The sequence below is a fragment of the Cupressus sempervirens genome, chromosome 9, assembly GCF_028749045.1.
Source record: "Cupressus sempervirens isolate cs-2001-9-10 chromosome 9, ASM2874904v1, whole genome shotgun sequence".
Taxonomy (NCBI): Eukaryota; Viridiplantae; Streptophyta; class Pinopsida; order Cupressales; family Cupressaceae; genus Cupressus; species Cupressus sempervirens.
Genome location: NC_143126.1, coordinates 755,601,768 through 755,615,505, shown reverse-complemented (window position 1 = coordinate 755,615,505; position 13,738 = coordinate 755,601,768). Strand labels below are relative to the sequence as shown.

Below are 13,738 nucleotides of genomic sequence, written 5' to 3'. Positions count from 1 at the left end.
GCCATTTTCACCATTCAACCACCCGATGGTTACTACAATTTATAATTTATTTCCACTCAATTCAGAAGCGCATTTAAATCACAAAAGAAAATCTTGATATTTCCAAGAATTCTTATCAGTTGACTAAATTTTCAACTAAGCTTTAATAGCCAAAAAGGGCAATTAACACTGGTGCATTTGATAATGGAGATTATACCTTCAAGCATGATATTCCGAGAATCTAATGGATCACTTGGAAGCAGTAGAACCTGAATTGGCAAAAAAAACATCAAGCTTAGATATAAATTGAAAAACAAATCTTGGCAATGTGCAAATTAAAATTTTACGAAAATACCCAAATAATAAAGCATCATTGCTACTGATATGATGTCTTGCAAAACCAAAATGACATTATCCCCTTTATTACATATTCCTTCGAAAGCCCATCAAAGGCTTGAGAGATTAATCACTCTATGATTTGTAACGATCAAATAACATAGAGTTGACTGCTTAAAGAGGCTAATATAATTCTTATTAATTCATTCCCATTGATAAAGGAAGAGGCATCCCATTAAATTTTTCAAAGTAAAGTGCAGTGATCCACCTCAGTAATTGTGCATCAATGCAATATAGACTAAAACCAGGTTCTAGTGAAGTTCAGAGCGTAGTCTGATATCGAATGCTTGAGACAAAAGTGTTTAATTCAAATAAGTTATGAAATATCGGTCTCAGAAAGTTATCATTCTAGAGTAAGCTTGATAACATTTATGTCAGAGTGTCATACTTATTCAAAGATGTCAGGTTCCTTGGGCTTGACTAGAAATTTGTTCCTCCAAAAGTTTTACCAACTCAAGTTTTCTTCTAATCCTATTCAATCCTATGCTTCCCCAAGTTTTGGGGACAGGGACGGCTAGAAATAGCAGGATGTGTTTCCAACACGGGAGTACTTTTTTGGCCATTTTTTAGGAGACAGCAGGGATGACTAATACAAAGAGAGAACATGTTTTTATATTAGAAAAATTTCAGATACTCTTATCATAACATTGATAGTACATTCATAATAGGCATTATAGAAGCTTAGTACATAACATTAGACTCAAATTGAGATTTGACATAAGAATTTGATACTATGATATTAAAATTAAATATTATCTACATATCTAAATTTTATCTACATATCTAAAATTCTAAATACATAAATTTGGTCTGACTTATCTAATATCTAAATATTTATCCTTGCTTTTGCAGACTTACAGGTAACAAAATCAGTATCTATTGAACATGGTAGGTGGCAGAGGTAGGGATGATGTTTAGAAAAATGGGACACCGGGAGCAAAAGGAGATGTGAAATGTAATCATTGTCCTAAGTTAATGAATAGGAGCATAACTCGACTAAAAAATCACATTGGAAAGATAGAAGGCCATGATATCACACCATGTGATGGCTGTCCTAAAGAGGCTGCAAGGAGGCTATAGCAAGCCTTACTACATATGAGCAAACAAAAAATAGCAAAAAAGAGGATAGTAAATGACATCACTGCCCAATATGAAAAATTTTAGCTCTACAGGGTTGCAAAAAGATGCAGAGGCTTCTTCTTCCATTGGGTCATGGATATGAGGATCATCATCCAACAATGTGAGTGGCCATATATCAGCCTTTTGGGTGCCACATAAGATTCCTTGTGCTCAACTTGGATTGAAAGCACTTCATGGAATAAAGAGATGCATGAGAAGACAAAGCTAGTAGTTGCAAGATTTTGGTATTACAACAATATTCCCTTCAATGCTCTATGTAGTCCATATTGGGATCAGATGATCGCTGCAATGACAGTGTCTGGTAAGGGTTCAAGCCCCCAATTCATTATGAGGTGAGTGGGTAATTGTTGGACGATGAGGTAAAAACCATTCATCAACTTGTGGAAGAGCAAAGAAAAGTTTGGGAACAAAGAGGCTGCACTATTATATTTGACAGGAGGACAGATGGTAGAATAGGACACTCGTCAACTTTCTAGTTGCTTCAGGGGGACAATTAGTATTTCTAAAATCAATTGATGCCTCTAATCAAGTGAAAAATGCACAAAAAATTGTGCAACATGTTGGGTGAAGTGGCAGTGGAAGTGGGAGTGGCTAATGTCATCTATTTTGTGACTAATAATATAGCTGCGTAAGTGGCAGCCGGTAGACTTTTGATGGAGACATTTCACATTATTTTGGAGCCCTTGTGTTGCCCAATGTCTCGATTTGCTCCTTGAGGACCTAGGGAAACTGAGTTAGGTGGAGAAGGTGGTCGAAGATGGAAGGAATATCACAAAGTACATCTATAATCACACATGGATCTTAAGTTTTAAGAGCACACTAGCAGTACGGATCTTGTGCTTTGCTACTAATTTTCTCAACTTGCAAAGCATATTGGACACATTGAACGACCTGAGGCATGTGTTTTTTAGCATGAAATGGTTAGAAAGTCCTTATGCTGAGAAGCTTGAAGTAGAGAAGGTTGTTAAGGTTGTGTTTGATGTTAGATTGGCAAGCTAATGGAGGAGATCATCAACATAAGTTTCCAAGCCTTGATTGATGATTTATTATTTAAATTTCAAATATTACAATTCGTTAATTTTTGTATAATGTTTTGTCCATGTGTCAAAACCTTTGGTGAGGGTTAAAAAAAACCATGGGGTATCTATATGAGGCTATGGTTAGGGCCAAAGAGGCCACTGAACGCTTGTATAGGTCAAATGAGACTAAATGTAGACCATATGGAACATAATCGATGGTAGGTGGAACAAACAACTCCAACATTTTCATGCAATTGCATGCTACTTGTGTCATCGGTAGAAATTGTGTATCGACCGACGGGTCCCTTTCGGAAAGGAAATTGTGTATCGGAAGCCAATCACCATACGGATTTTGGAGGTTGTAGGTTACCGTACGGCTTTGTTAAAAAGCTTGCCGTACAGATTTTCTCATTTTTTGTACGAAATTCGGGAGTCTCAGTGCGGATTTTTTTAAACAGCCATCGTACAGATTTTCCAACATGGTCACCGTACAGATTTTCTGAAGCAGCCAATGTACGGATTTTCAGTATAATATGGTGTACGGGTTTTGCATAAATGATAAATATGGCGTACAGCTTCTACATGTTATTGCATTCAGACTTTGGAGGACGTTACAGGATATTGCATAAGGAAGGAGTTGATACAGTGGCAGGATGTATGGTGTAGCTGTACATTGGTAGCACAGAAGGGTGACAGGAGGTTTTCTAAAAAAAAAAGGTCGACAAATCAAGAATGCTCAAAATGAGTATTAGATGATGCCATAGGGAAGGGGAAGCATCAGCGATTGCCAAAAAGAGTGTAGAATCTGCAGAAAATGACAGAAATGGTGTGTTCCGTGCAGTTTTGTGTGGGTTTCAGCTTGAAGAGTCAGTATTGTGTTAGCAAAGGCTATAGATGCAACGGGATGAATGTGAAAGTGATATTGTTGTATTAGTTGTTTGAGTTTTGTTCTGTAGTCGTCAGGAGACGACTTTTCTTTTTGGGGGGGATGATGTCATCGGTAGAAATTGTGTATCGACCGACGGGTCCCTTTCGGAAAGGAAATTGTGTATCAACCGACGGGTCCTTCGAGAAAGTTCTTGTTATGTAGCCGACGGTAAATAGTTTGTAGCGGACATGATGTATCTGGTCGACGGATACCTTCGGGAAGGTTCGTCGGGAAGTATTTATAACCCCTTCGGGAAGCATTGTAATCATGATACGAGATCTTATGATATCATTCAAGCACAATGTAATGTTCTGGCATATGCGAATAATAATAAGAAGAGTTCTGTTGTTCGTGTTCGTGTTCATTATCTGTGTGCAATTCTTAATTAACCTATGCGGTAAACAACTTGAACCCCAGGTTCTATTTAACCATCAATTTTAGAAAAGATGCAGAAGTTCAAGTTGGCCTGGACACATGTATTTGGAGATTGGTTTTTGAAATGGACATTCAAGACCTCATACTTGATGAGTTACAAAGCTACAAGAGAGAAGAGGGGTCATTGTTTTATCTCTTCATTGCAATTGTAGGAGGTACACCCTACAACTAGGCAGAAAAGAACATGAATTTAGTTTTATTATACCATTTATTTTGCTCATTAAGTTTATTGGAATCTTCAGCACATTACAAATGGATTTTTTTATCCTTGCAAATCTCTGGTGGGAAGATTATGGTGCCACAACACCTAATCTTCAAAAGTTTTCCATTTGAATATTTTCACAGCCTTGTAGTGCTTCTAGTAGCGAGCGAAATTAGACTTATTTTTAGAACATACACACAAAGAAGCACAATAGGTTGACTCAAAAGCGCTTGAATGATTTGGTTTGTGTGGTACAACCTTTGATTACACAAAAAGAAGGTGCGAGGGTAGATTTCATATGAAGAACTTGACTTGGATGAGATTGATCTATATGCAGCAGATTGGATTGCTCCTCCTAATGGTGATGATGTGGATGTGCATGAAAATCCTTTGTTGACTGATGAGCAGCTAACTGAGTTTGAGATGGAGGCAGATGATTGGGATGCAGAAGTGGCAACACGTGAGGAGGAGGAATTTTGTTGAGGCACCTGTTAAGGATGTTGGAACTACTTCAGCAACACCCACATAGCCGCACCAATCTCTTTTGAGCTTTAGTCACAGATGCAATTTATGATTTCTACTTCTAGTTTTCATCGATATTGAAACTTAATATGTATTCAAAAGTTGTAGTTTCATGGAGTTTGATATGTATTGTACTTATGTTTATTTAGATGTTGCACTTGTTTTTTGGTAAGTGATTCTATGGTAATATACTAAGTTCTAATTGTTATGTATTTATGTCAAAACTTTGATTAATATATAGCTGATATCTCAAATAAGTATATATTCTACAAATTTGGTCTATATGTGTGTGTTTTTGAGATTATTTTAAGAAATTATCTATTTTCAAATATTTGATAGAAGTGTCGAGTTTATGGCAATTCCGCTATTTTTAATATTTATTGGGTCAGCCGAGATATTGCCAAGACTGAGTTTTTCAACAATGGTCGCAATGATTGTATGCACCAAAAAGAGAAGCTTGTAGTACAAACAACAACAAGTGGATACTTCTACTATCTACGCAAATGCTGCATTAAAAAGGTATGTTTTTATTATCTTCAATGTATTGAATATAAGTATCTGTATGACAACTATTGAGAAAAATTACAAGTAGTTACAAATTTCTAGATGAAAACTTGTAACAGTAGACAACTAAAAGATTTAAGTGTTGAAAGAAAAACCTTCAGCTTCTCCTCAAGCTCAGACAATTCCTTTGATAAGATATTGATTTCATCAGCAACCATTTCAGACATATCTTGATCAATCCCAGGTTCTTTTGCCAATTCTAACATCCAAATATAAATATATATGAAGATAAAGAATGAATCAACAGTCAGATAATACAATAACATAAAATTCAAAATAAAATTTATTGAAATAGCCAACATTTTAAACCTTTTGATTGTTGAAGCTGGATTTCAATGTCCTTAAACTTTTGGTATGTTGTGACCACCTGTAAAATTTAGATATTGCTTAAAATTTTAAACAGTAGTGTTCAGCAAAGCACATATTACTTATGCAATAGCGATCAAATTAACATAACAAGATCATGGTCAGTCACATTCTCCACATACCTCTTCAATATCCGATAAGGATTTGGCAAGCTTTTGGTACTCAGCTGGATTAGATGAAACATCTGGATCTGCCAATCTCAGCTGCAATGCATTAACATCAGACAATAGCTCTTAACCTCGTTTTTCTCAATAAATTTTTTAAAAGTCTCAGGCAAAAGGGAGTAGAATTGAAAAATAGCAAGAAGAAACTATTTAGTGTTAGTGATGTTGAAGGAATGATGAACTCGAGAATAAGGTTACTATGAAAGAAATAAGTATCTAATATGAAAAATGATATTCTCTTAAAAGAAAGTCATTTAAGTCACTGAAAAGAGGAAAATTTGAATTATGACCCAAAATTCCAGCCTAATATTCGAATTGATTATCTTAGCTCAAGCTCGCTAGCTTTAATTAAACTTTTTGTCACTCAATAAGCACTAATAACACTGTAATGTCCCTTCTAGGGATATTACTATATTTTGCCCTAAAACCAGAATTACAACTTAAAATAAGAAATGTAATATAATTAAAAAATAAAGATATACCAATTGAAAGGCCTTTTGACAAGGTTAACCTAATATAGGTCCTGCACGCACTATTTGAAAGATCCTCAATCCTAGTGTCCTTGGAAATTGATGCTTGTTTCAAAATTTGAGATTTTGACCACAATTTTGTACCTTTTAATAGACTTTATAGAATTCTGATTTCTTTTTGGTTTTTTCTCGTTTTCAAGGTTTTTAGGTGTTTTTGAAGATATATGCAAGTAAATGACAAATAACAAATAACTTTGAACTAAGCATGATGAGCAACATTCAAATATTGAAAACACTTAACAATCTGGAAATGATTCAAATTGTACTAGGCATAGTATTCAGATTTTTGCAGTCAGAGAAATAAATATATCAAATGGATTTGTTGTTGTCTACAATGAACCTGATGCCAGCTGTAGAAGGGTTTTACAATCACAAAAGATGGAGAGCTTTCTATTACAAACCCCAATATTATCTCCAAATTGCAAAACGTGACTGCTAATAAAGAATGGTGCCCACAGTACAAGTTCGAGCTCCCTCTAGAAGAAACACCCAAGCTGGAACAAGTTGTCTGCCTAGCTGAATGTGATGTTTCCTTCTAATAAATAGTGCTATGAAGAATGTTGATCCTTGCCACAGAGAATAGTACCTTCCAACTCCAATACTAAATCACCAAATCCTTGTTGACGTTTGCGTCCCAACACTCCAGACTTAGGGTTTTCGTCCCAAGCCTCTGAATCGCTCCTCTAGAGCAATTTCCAATCTCACAAATTTCAAATGTCAAGAGATACTCCACAATTAGGTCTTCATCTCCCTATAACTCCTCCCAAGTGCAAATCGAACCCTGAATGAGAATTCCACTTTGCATTTTATAATAAAATAACATTTTCCCAAATAAAAGCGTCCAGGCTATAGGAAAAACGTTACTTTATTAAAATGTCATAACTCAAAGCTCCAAAAAGTCCCCGGATAGTGAAAATAGTTAATAATAATTCAAGACCTTTCCAAAGAGCTATAACACAAGGGCACATCTGACCAAACGAAGCCATATTTCCCTTATTACTTTGAAACAGCTATATAAATAGCCTTATTATAAATTATTTAAATGCTAACTTAGGAAATATTTAAATATATTAAAATATTCCCCATTTTACCTCTGAAAACCCAAACCAACCAAATAAATGTGAAACTGATCATGTCACCTGTTTGTGACTGATATTGGACGAGATGGGTCAACTAGCAGTCCCTTCCCTATAATCTAGGGATGCTCCTAGAAACTAGGGAACACACCCTGTCATCCTGAAACTGAAACCATGGAATGGTCCCATGGAACCTCACATTCGGAAATTGCCACATCCTCCTAAATTGTAGGGATACCCCCTAAAATCAAAGAACTGCACCCAACTGGCTCCCAACTACCTGTAAAGTCAAGCTCGGTCACTGAATATCCTGTATGAGTCTCTATCCACAATTGCTAGACTACGAGACCCCCATGATAGGCTAACTCACATAACTCTGCTACTCAGACTAAAGAGGGGACATGACATTGATAGTCACTAGAAATTGACATTAATCATAAGGTATAATATCATCTATCATGCTAATCATAAGCAAACATCAAGGTATCCATAAACATCATTCATATTGAAATCCAAATAAGCAATAGTCATTTCAATGTGGATTCCTACAATAGTCTCATTGGGAATTAGTCCATCTTGGAGGTGCTCAATCCCTCTCAATCAAGCTTGGGAGCACTAATCAGCCTCCCAGCCCTCAATTCCTCCATCTTGGGGTGACATACTTGATGACAGGTATGTCAAATTTTCATCTTTCATGAACGCAAAAGGCTATTCAGTCTTCCTGTTTCACAATCTTTTTGTCTAAATTTCAAATATATTACTAAACAAATCCCCTGTCATACATAATAAATGCAAACACATAGATTATTTGCAAATATCATTAAGTACTGCCAACATTAATAAGGCATGACATATAAATGTTTATAATTCTATCATATACATATTTATAGATTTATCTTTGATCTGTTTGCTGCTATAAAATAATTATTTTTATGCTCTTCCTCATTTCTGATCTTAATTCATTTCTTACTTATTAATCATTTTATCTTGATCCTTCCTGGATGCTTGTCAAATTGATCTATTCTTTTATATTTTCATTTAGAGAGGGTCACAGGCCTTTACTCAACCATTTCCTTGCAAGGGTCACACCTCCTTATTAAATGGTTATTTAATTAAATCTGGTCAGCCCCTTCAAATTTTCTGTAATCATTTTAACTTTACTATAGGTTGGCCTTACAAGGAATTGCTATTATCCGACCTTGTTAGTCAGCTCTCTTAGGAAGAATTATTTCCTTGGATGTGGTTAATGATTCCTTTAATTAAGCTGTTCCTTAGTTAGTTGCTTCTCCATTAATTTCAATTACCCCTAGTTTAGTTTACTTCATTCATTTCATTTCTTAAATTATTCAACTAAGTCAGCCCTAAAAACATCTGAATTTCATCTATTGAAGCATGCCACTTGTAATAAAGGGCAAGGGCATGACAGTCCACCCTTCCCAAGATTGTTTGTCATCAAACAAATTTTAAATGAGGATGATTAAGTTGACTACTCAAAGGAAACAGCTTGTTCCTTCCAACTTCCAACTTTCTTTGTATGCAAGTCAATCACACATTTTACCTCTGCTATGCTCCTCTGACATTATCATAAGTTGTCAATTTGAACAACTTACGAAAAAATTTCTATCATCTTTCCAAGTGAAGAAATAAGGTCACTTTGTATTAGCATCAGTGGTATTTTCAAACTGATATGATTGGCCCTATGTTTGCACACATGTATATCTCTTTGAAGGAAGGGCAATCTATTCACATATTAAGTTGAGGATTAGAAGCATGACACACATGCACAGCCTTAAATGCAATGTTCTTTTTCTAAAATTAATTCACACCTTGTTTGATTCATTTCCATTATTTTTACATTTTGTAACTAGGCCAATCTGGGGGCTTTCCAACAAGACTCTCTTCTGTAATGTCCCCTTTCTAGCATTCACAACACAACGTTGTCAGTAGCCTATTTCCCCTTGGTCCTGTATGCTAACCAAGACATAGAAGGGACTCAGAGGCCAATTGGTCAAGATAGTTAAGGTTACAATTCATTCCAAGGTGATGTGAGGCAGTCTTGGGACACTATTTATAATAAGTCATTATGGGCATATTGGATTTTCAGTTGCAATGGCATGTCAATAATAAATTGGTTATATCGACAAGACCATTTATTTATCATTTATATAATTTATTATGTGATCATAAAGTTATTTTAGAGAGTTAAATTAATAATTATTTAACTTTATTATTAAATAGTATATAGTTTATGGGAAATATTTAATTAAATTGCCCCTTAACTGTATAATATATTGAAAGCATAAATTAAAGTGAGGGAAAATCAGTTTACATTGCATCAAAATATTAAAGAAAAAGCATTTGCAATAAAATAGAGGGCGAAAAAGAAGCCACGAGAAAATAACGGCAAAAAAGCAAATATCCTAAATTTATAGGAAAGGGCAAAAAAAGTGATTTTGTTTATCCCAAATTGTCGATTGGTTGAGCTCTTAGATAGCGCTATGAAAGAAATGGAAGTGCCCTCTTTCAGCATGCTTGGTGAGCATATGAATTTGGCGAATTTATGGAGATTTTCTCTCTAGAGCTTGGAGGACGAAATCCCGCTATCCTAGCATTATTCTTGCTGTTACAAGACACGGTCAGAAGAATTGGAGTTTGAATTCTCAAGGTAAAATCTTATTGATATTTCTTCCTATTGCTGAGATTAGAGTTGCCAGGCAAGAAATGATTTGGAAGAAGGAAATGTGGTGTAGCTTGATTCAAATGAACTGGAGGGATTGTTAGTTATCTGTCATAAGCAACTATTGTGTTAAGAATATTGGATTGAATGTGGTGTTGGCTGTAGAGAACTAGAAAGAAGTATTACCAGAGTTGTACCATTGATAATATTATTGATGGCCATACCAGACTGAAGTCAATTGGAGAAGGCTGATAAAAATAGGGTTGATTGTGCAACCATAGAGTAGGGTATTATCTGTTATTTAATCACCTACATCAGTTTGCTCCGGATTGAAGATACCTGGGAGAGAGCTTGTGAGGATTGGTAATTCTATAGTAGAGGTTGTACAGGTATGGAGGTTGCTGTTGAGTGCCTGTTGTGAGGTTTTCACACCATCGTCCCAAAACTTTGGGGACCCCCCTTTTTTTTAATCGCCTTGGCAAATTTTTGGATTGTCCAAGAATTTTGTTTTTTCGAGAATTTTGAGCCTTGGACACCTTCAGGCAAGTGGGAAAGACATAGCTTATTTTCACCCAATTTCACTTGATTTTCCAGAGCAACCAATTTCATCCTTAGGCCGGACAAAATTCGAGAGGCAACACTTGGCAGGATAAAATTGTAAATTTGTACTTAATCGATTTCTTTTGAAATTTTGGATATAACTGTGTGAACTTTGGATAATTTTCAAAAAGGGAAATTTTGTTAGACTTGAGTTTTGGAAAATCTTAAATTTTTCTTTGGTGAAAAAATTAATTTTGTGGAAATAAGGCCAAATTGCAAAATCGATTTTAGACTCTAAAGGCAATTTTTATTTTGTCAAAAAAAAATTAATGGCATAGCAAAATCGATTTGGATAAAAATTGCGAAATTTGGCTTTAATAGATTAAAATTGCCTTGAAAAATTTTAAGCCTTTAATGAAATTGGTAATTTAATATTGAAAAATGGCTTTTGGTTAGCCAAAATCCAATTTTAATGACGTATTAATTACTAAATCCTCATTAAATGGAAATATCTAACACCTCCAAAGCATTATTTAATTTCTTTTTGCAATTTGGAACTAACTGGCAATTTAAAAAAGCAATTTTCATTTTGGCAAAGTTAATTTTTAGCTAAGTATTTAACTGTGGGCCATAATTTTGCACTAATTATTGTTTTTCTTGCTCCTAGGGTCCAAGTCGGCCAGCTAGGAGGAAATTGGAAAGTTGGGTATAAGAGAAGGCTTCTCTCCCATTTTCTCCTCACTTCTCACTTTTCCTCCTCAAGGTTGGTGATTTAGCAAGGGCAGTCCTCTCTCCATTTTGGGCGAATTTGAGCTTGGAGCAGCTTTTCTCCTCCTAGGCGATTTCTTTTGGGAGGCAGATTTCTTGCATTTTTTGGGCAATTTTGTTTGCAATCAACCATTTTCAGACCTTAGCGATTTCTCTTGGTGGCAGATTTTTGCATTATTTGGTGACTTTTCTCCTATTAGGGCTGCGATTTATGCCCTAGGTGATTTTTGAGGGCAAATTGGAGTCTTTCCATGCTTGGGCAGATTTGTTTGAGGGCAGAACTTTCCACTCTTGGCAATTTTTGAGAGCAGACCTGATTTTGTGCCATAGGAGATACATGATGGAAGTCTAATTTTCTCCATTTGGGACTGTACTTTTTTATATCAGACCTAGGCGATTTTGGTTTGGAGAGGAGATACATGGTGAAAGTCTGATTTTTGAAGCCAAAGGTGGACAATTCCAAAGAAAGAAAATTCTGCTTTTGCAAGAGGGTTTGAAATTCTCGAGGTCTGATCCTAAGTTCCAAAAGAGTAAAAATCCAGCTATTGGTAGAGGTGAATTTTAATCATTTAGAGCTGAATGGGGTCCTTAAGCTGACTTCCTTCTTTCGTTCTAGTCTAAGGATTGCCTCCCTTGGTTCTGCTAGTCTAATTGTCCACCACTTTACCATCCCGTGATAGGGCGACAAGATGGAGGATGTTAGTACAAGTAAGAATCCTAAGGGGACAAACACTAAGAAAGACAAAGAGGATATGATGCCCAAAACACCTTTCTTCTCGAAAATGAAGCGAATAACCGACACCAATATCGGTACAGTAGACATGATACGGGTAAAGGACAGACTAAAAGAAGGACAATCCCCCTTGGCAAAGAAGATACAGAAGGCGGTTGCACGGCACAGCCCAAGTGTCGACGCTTCCATTTCAACCATGATGAGCGACATTGGGATGGCACTTGATTTTGAAGACATCAAAGAAGAAGATATCAATGAGCCAAGACTTGGATCGAGATTGGATGAGCTAGGAAGGGTTGTCGTCAAGAAGAAACATTTGAACACCCTTTCCTCCCGAAATGCTTTCATTGGATTCGCAAAGGAATATGAAAAAGATCATGAGAAGACACTACAAGCAACAAGCAGCATGGTGAAATCAACTAAACTCAAGATGAAGCACACACCTTGTTCTCCTATAGAGGAAGTCAACAAAAGGCTAGGTAGGTTCATCGCCTTAGCTAAAAGAACAAAAGAAAAGGGAAGAGTTATATTAGAAGATCATTTAATGTAAGCCAAGTGGCAATTTCTCTTTCTTCTAGAATAGGACAAGTGTCTATTTCTGATTGGCCGCCATTTTGGTGCCTTCTCATTGGTTGCCATTTTTACACTATTTTCATTGGTCCATTGACAAGGTGGCGTCTTCTCATTGGCCGATGGGATGGCAACCCTAATTAGGGTTTTTGGGATTCAATCTAGATTGTCGATTTTGCTTTTGATCTCTACCGTCAATTGTAATTTCCACATCTATAAAAGGCCATTTGCTCTCATTTGTAAGGGTCGAAGAAAATTGTTGCATAAGATAATACCAAAATTCGCTATTTCTTTCTCATTGTTGTGACTTGCATGGTGATTAAGGGCCTTTGGTATTATTGCATGGTTTCTACTTCCAAAAAGTTCCAGTAGATTTCTTTTCAAATTGTTGAAGCAAATTTCATTTCAAGTTGCTAAGTAAGAGTAAAGTAGATGGATAGTTGTATGGTAGTAGTAGTAGATGTTTGATAAGGATCAATACTAGACCACTAGCATCCTAGCGGCTTGTTGGGAAGCCTTGTGTGGCAAACTAGTTTACTTTTCCTTTGAATCATTGCACCTGTGGAAGTGAGACCGCTTGTTAACTTTCATTAGGTTCAATCCCAGTCCTTTGCTAGTCTTCCATCCATAGGAGTAGGAGTAGGATAGCAAGTGATTTAGGACTTAAAATTTAGGAGAAGAAAGTTTGAAAAACACCAGTCGTAAGAACCATTCACCCTCCACCACCATCACTTTCCATCAACATCATCTAGCATTCACACCGAGCTACCATCTCCATCATCCCACCAAAGTCCAAGTCATCCTCAACAATTTGAGTAAGGCCGCCTACGTGATTACCAGCGAATCACATCGATAAAACTGAGTTGAGTATCCACAAGTGTAAGGAACACTGGAGTTGTCATGTCCCCACTCTAGCTCAGTCTAGCAGAGACATGTGAGTCAGCTTATTATGGGGTCTTGTAGGCTGACAGGGTTCGATAGAGACCCAGTATGGTTATTCAGTGTTGCGGACTTAGTGTTCTGGCGGTTATTGATCAGTTGGGAGACGTTCCTTGTTTTTAGGAGACAGTTCCTATATTTATGGGGTTCATTCCTACTTTTTAGGAGGTATGATCATGCACAGGGTTGG

At 36.3% G+C, this 13,738-nt stretch overlaps 1 protein-coding gene across 1 annotated transcript in view; it reads right to left on the bottom strand.

Moving 5' to 3' along the window:
- The window catches only part of APG3 (Peptide chain release factor 1), a 234,547-nt gene that overhangs the window by 181,476 nt on the left and 39,333 nt on the right, over positions 1 to 13,738 (bottom strand). Inside the window, exons 3-6 of the mRNA XM_089801947.1 lie at positions 5,674 to 5,754; positions 5,495 to 5,552; positions 5,281 to 5,384; positions 197 to 248 (exon numbers count right to left, since the gene is read on the bottom strand). Coding sequence (XP_089658073.1) covers positions 197 to 248; positions 5,281 to 5,384; positions 5,495 to 5,552; positions 5,674 to 5,754 — 295 coding nt within the window. The remainder of the gene's footprint in view (positions 1 to 196; positions 249 to 5,280; positions 5,385 to 5,494; positions 5,553 to 5,673; positions 5,755 to 13,738) is intronic.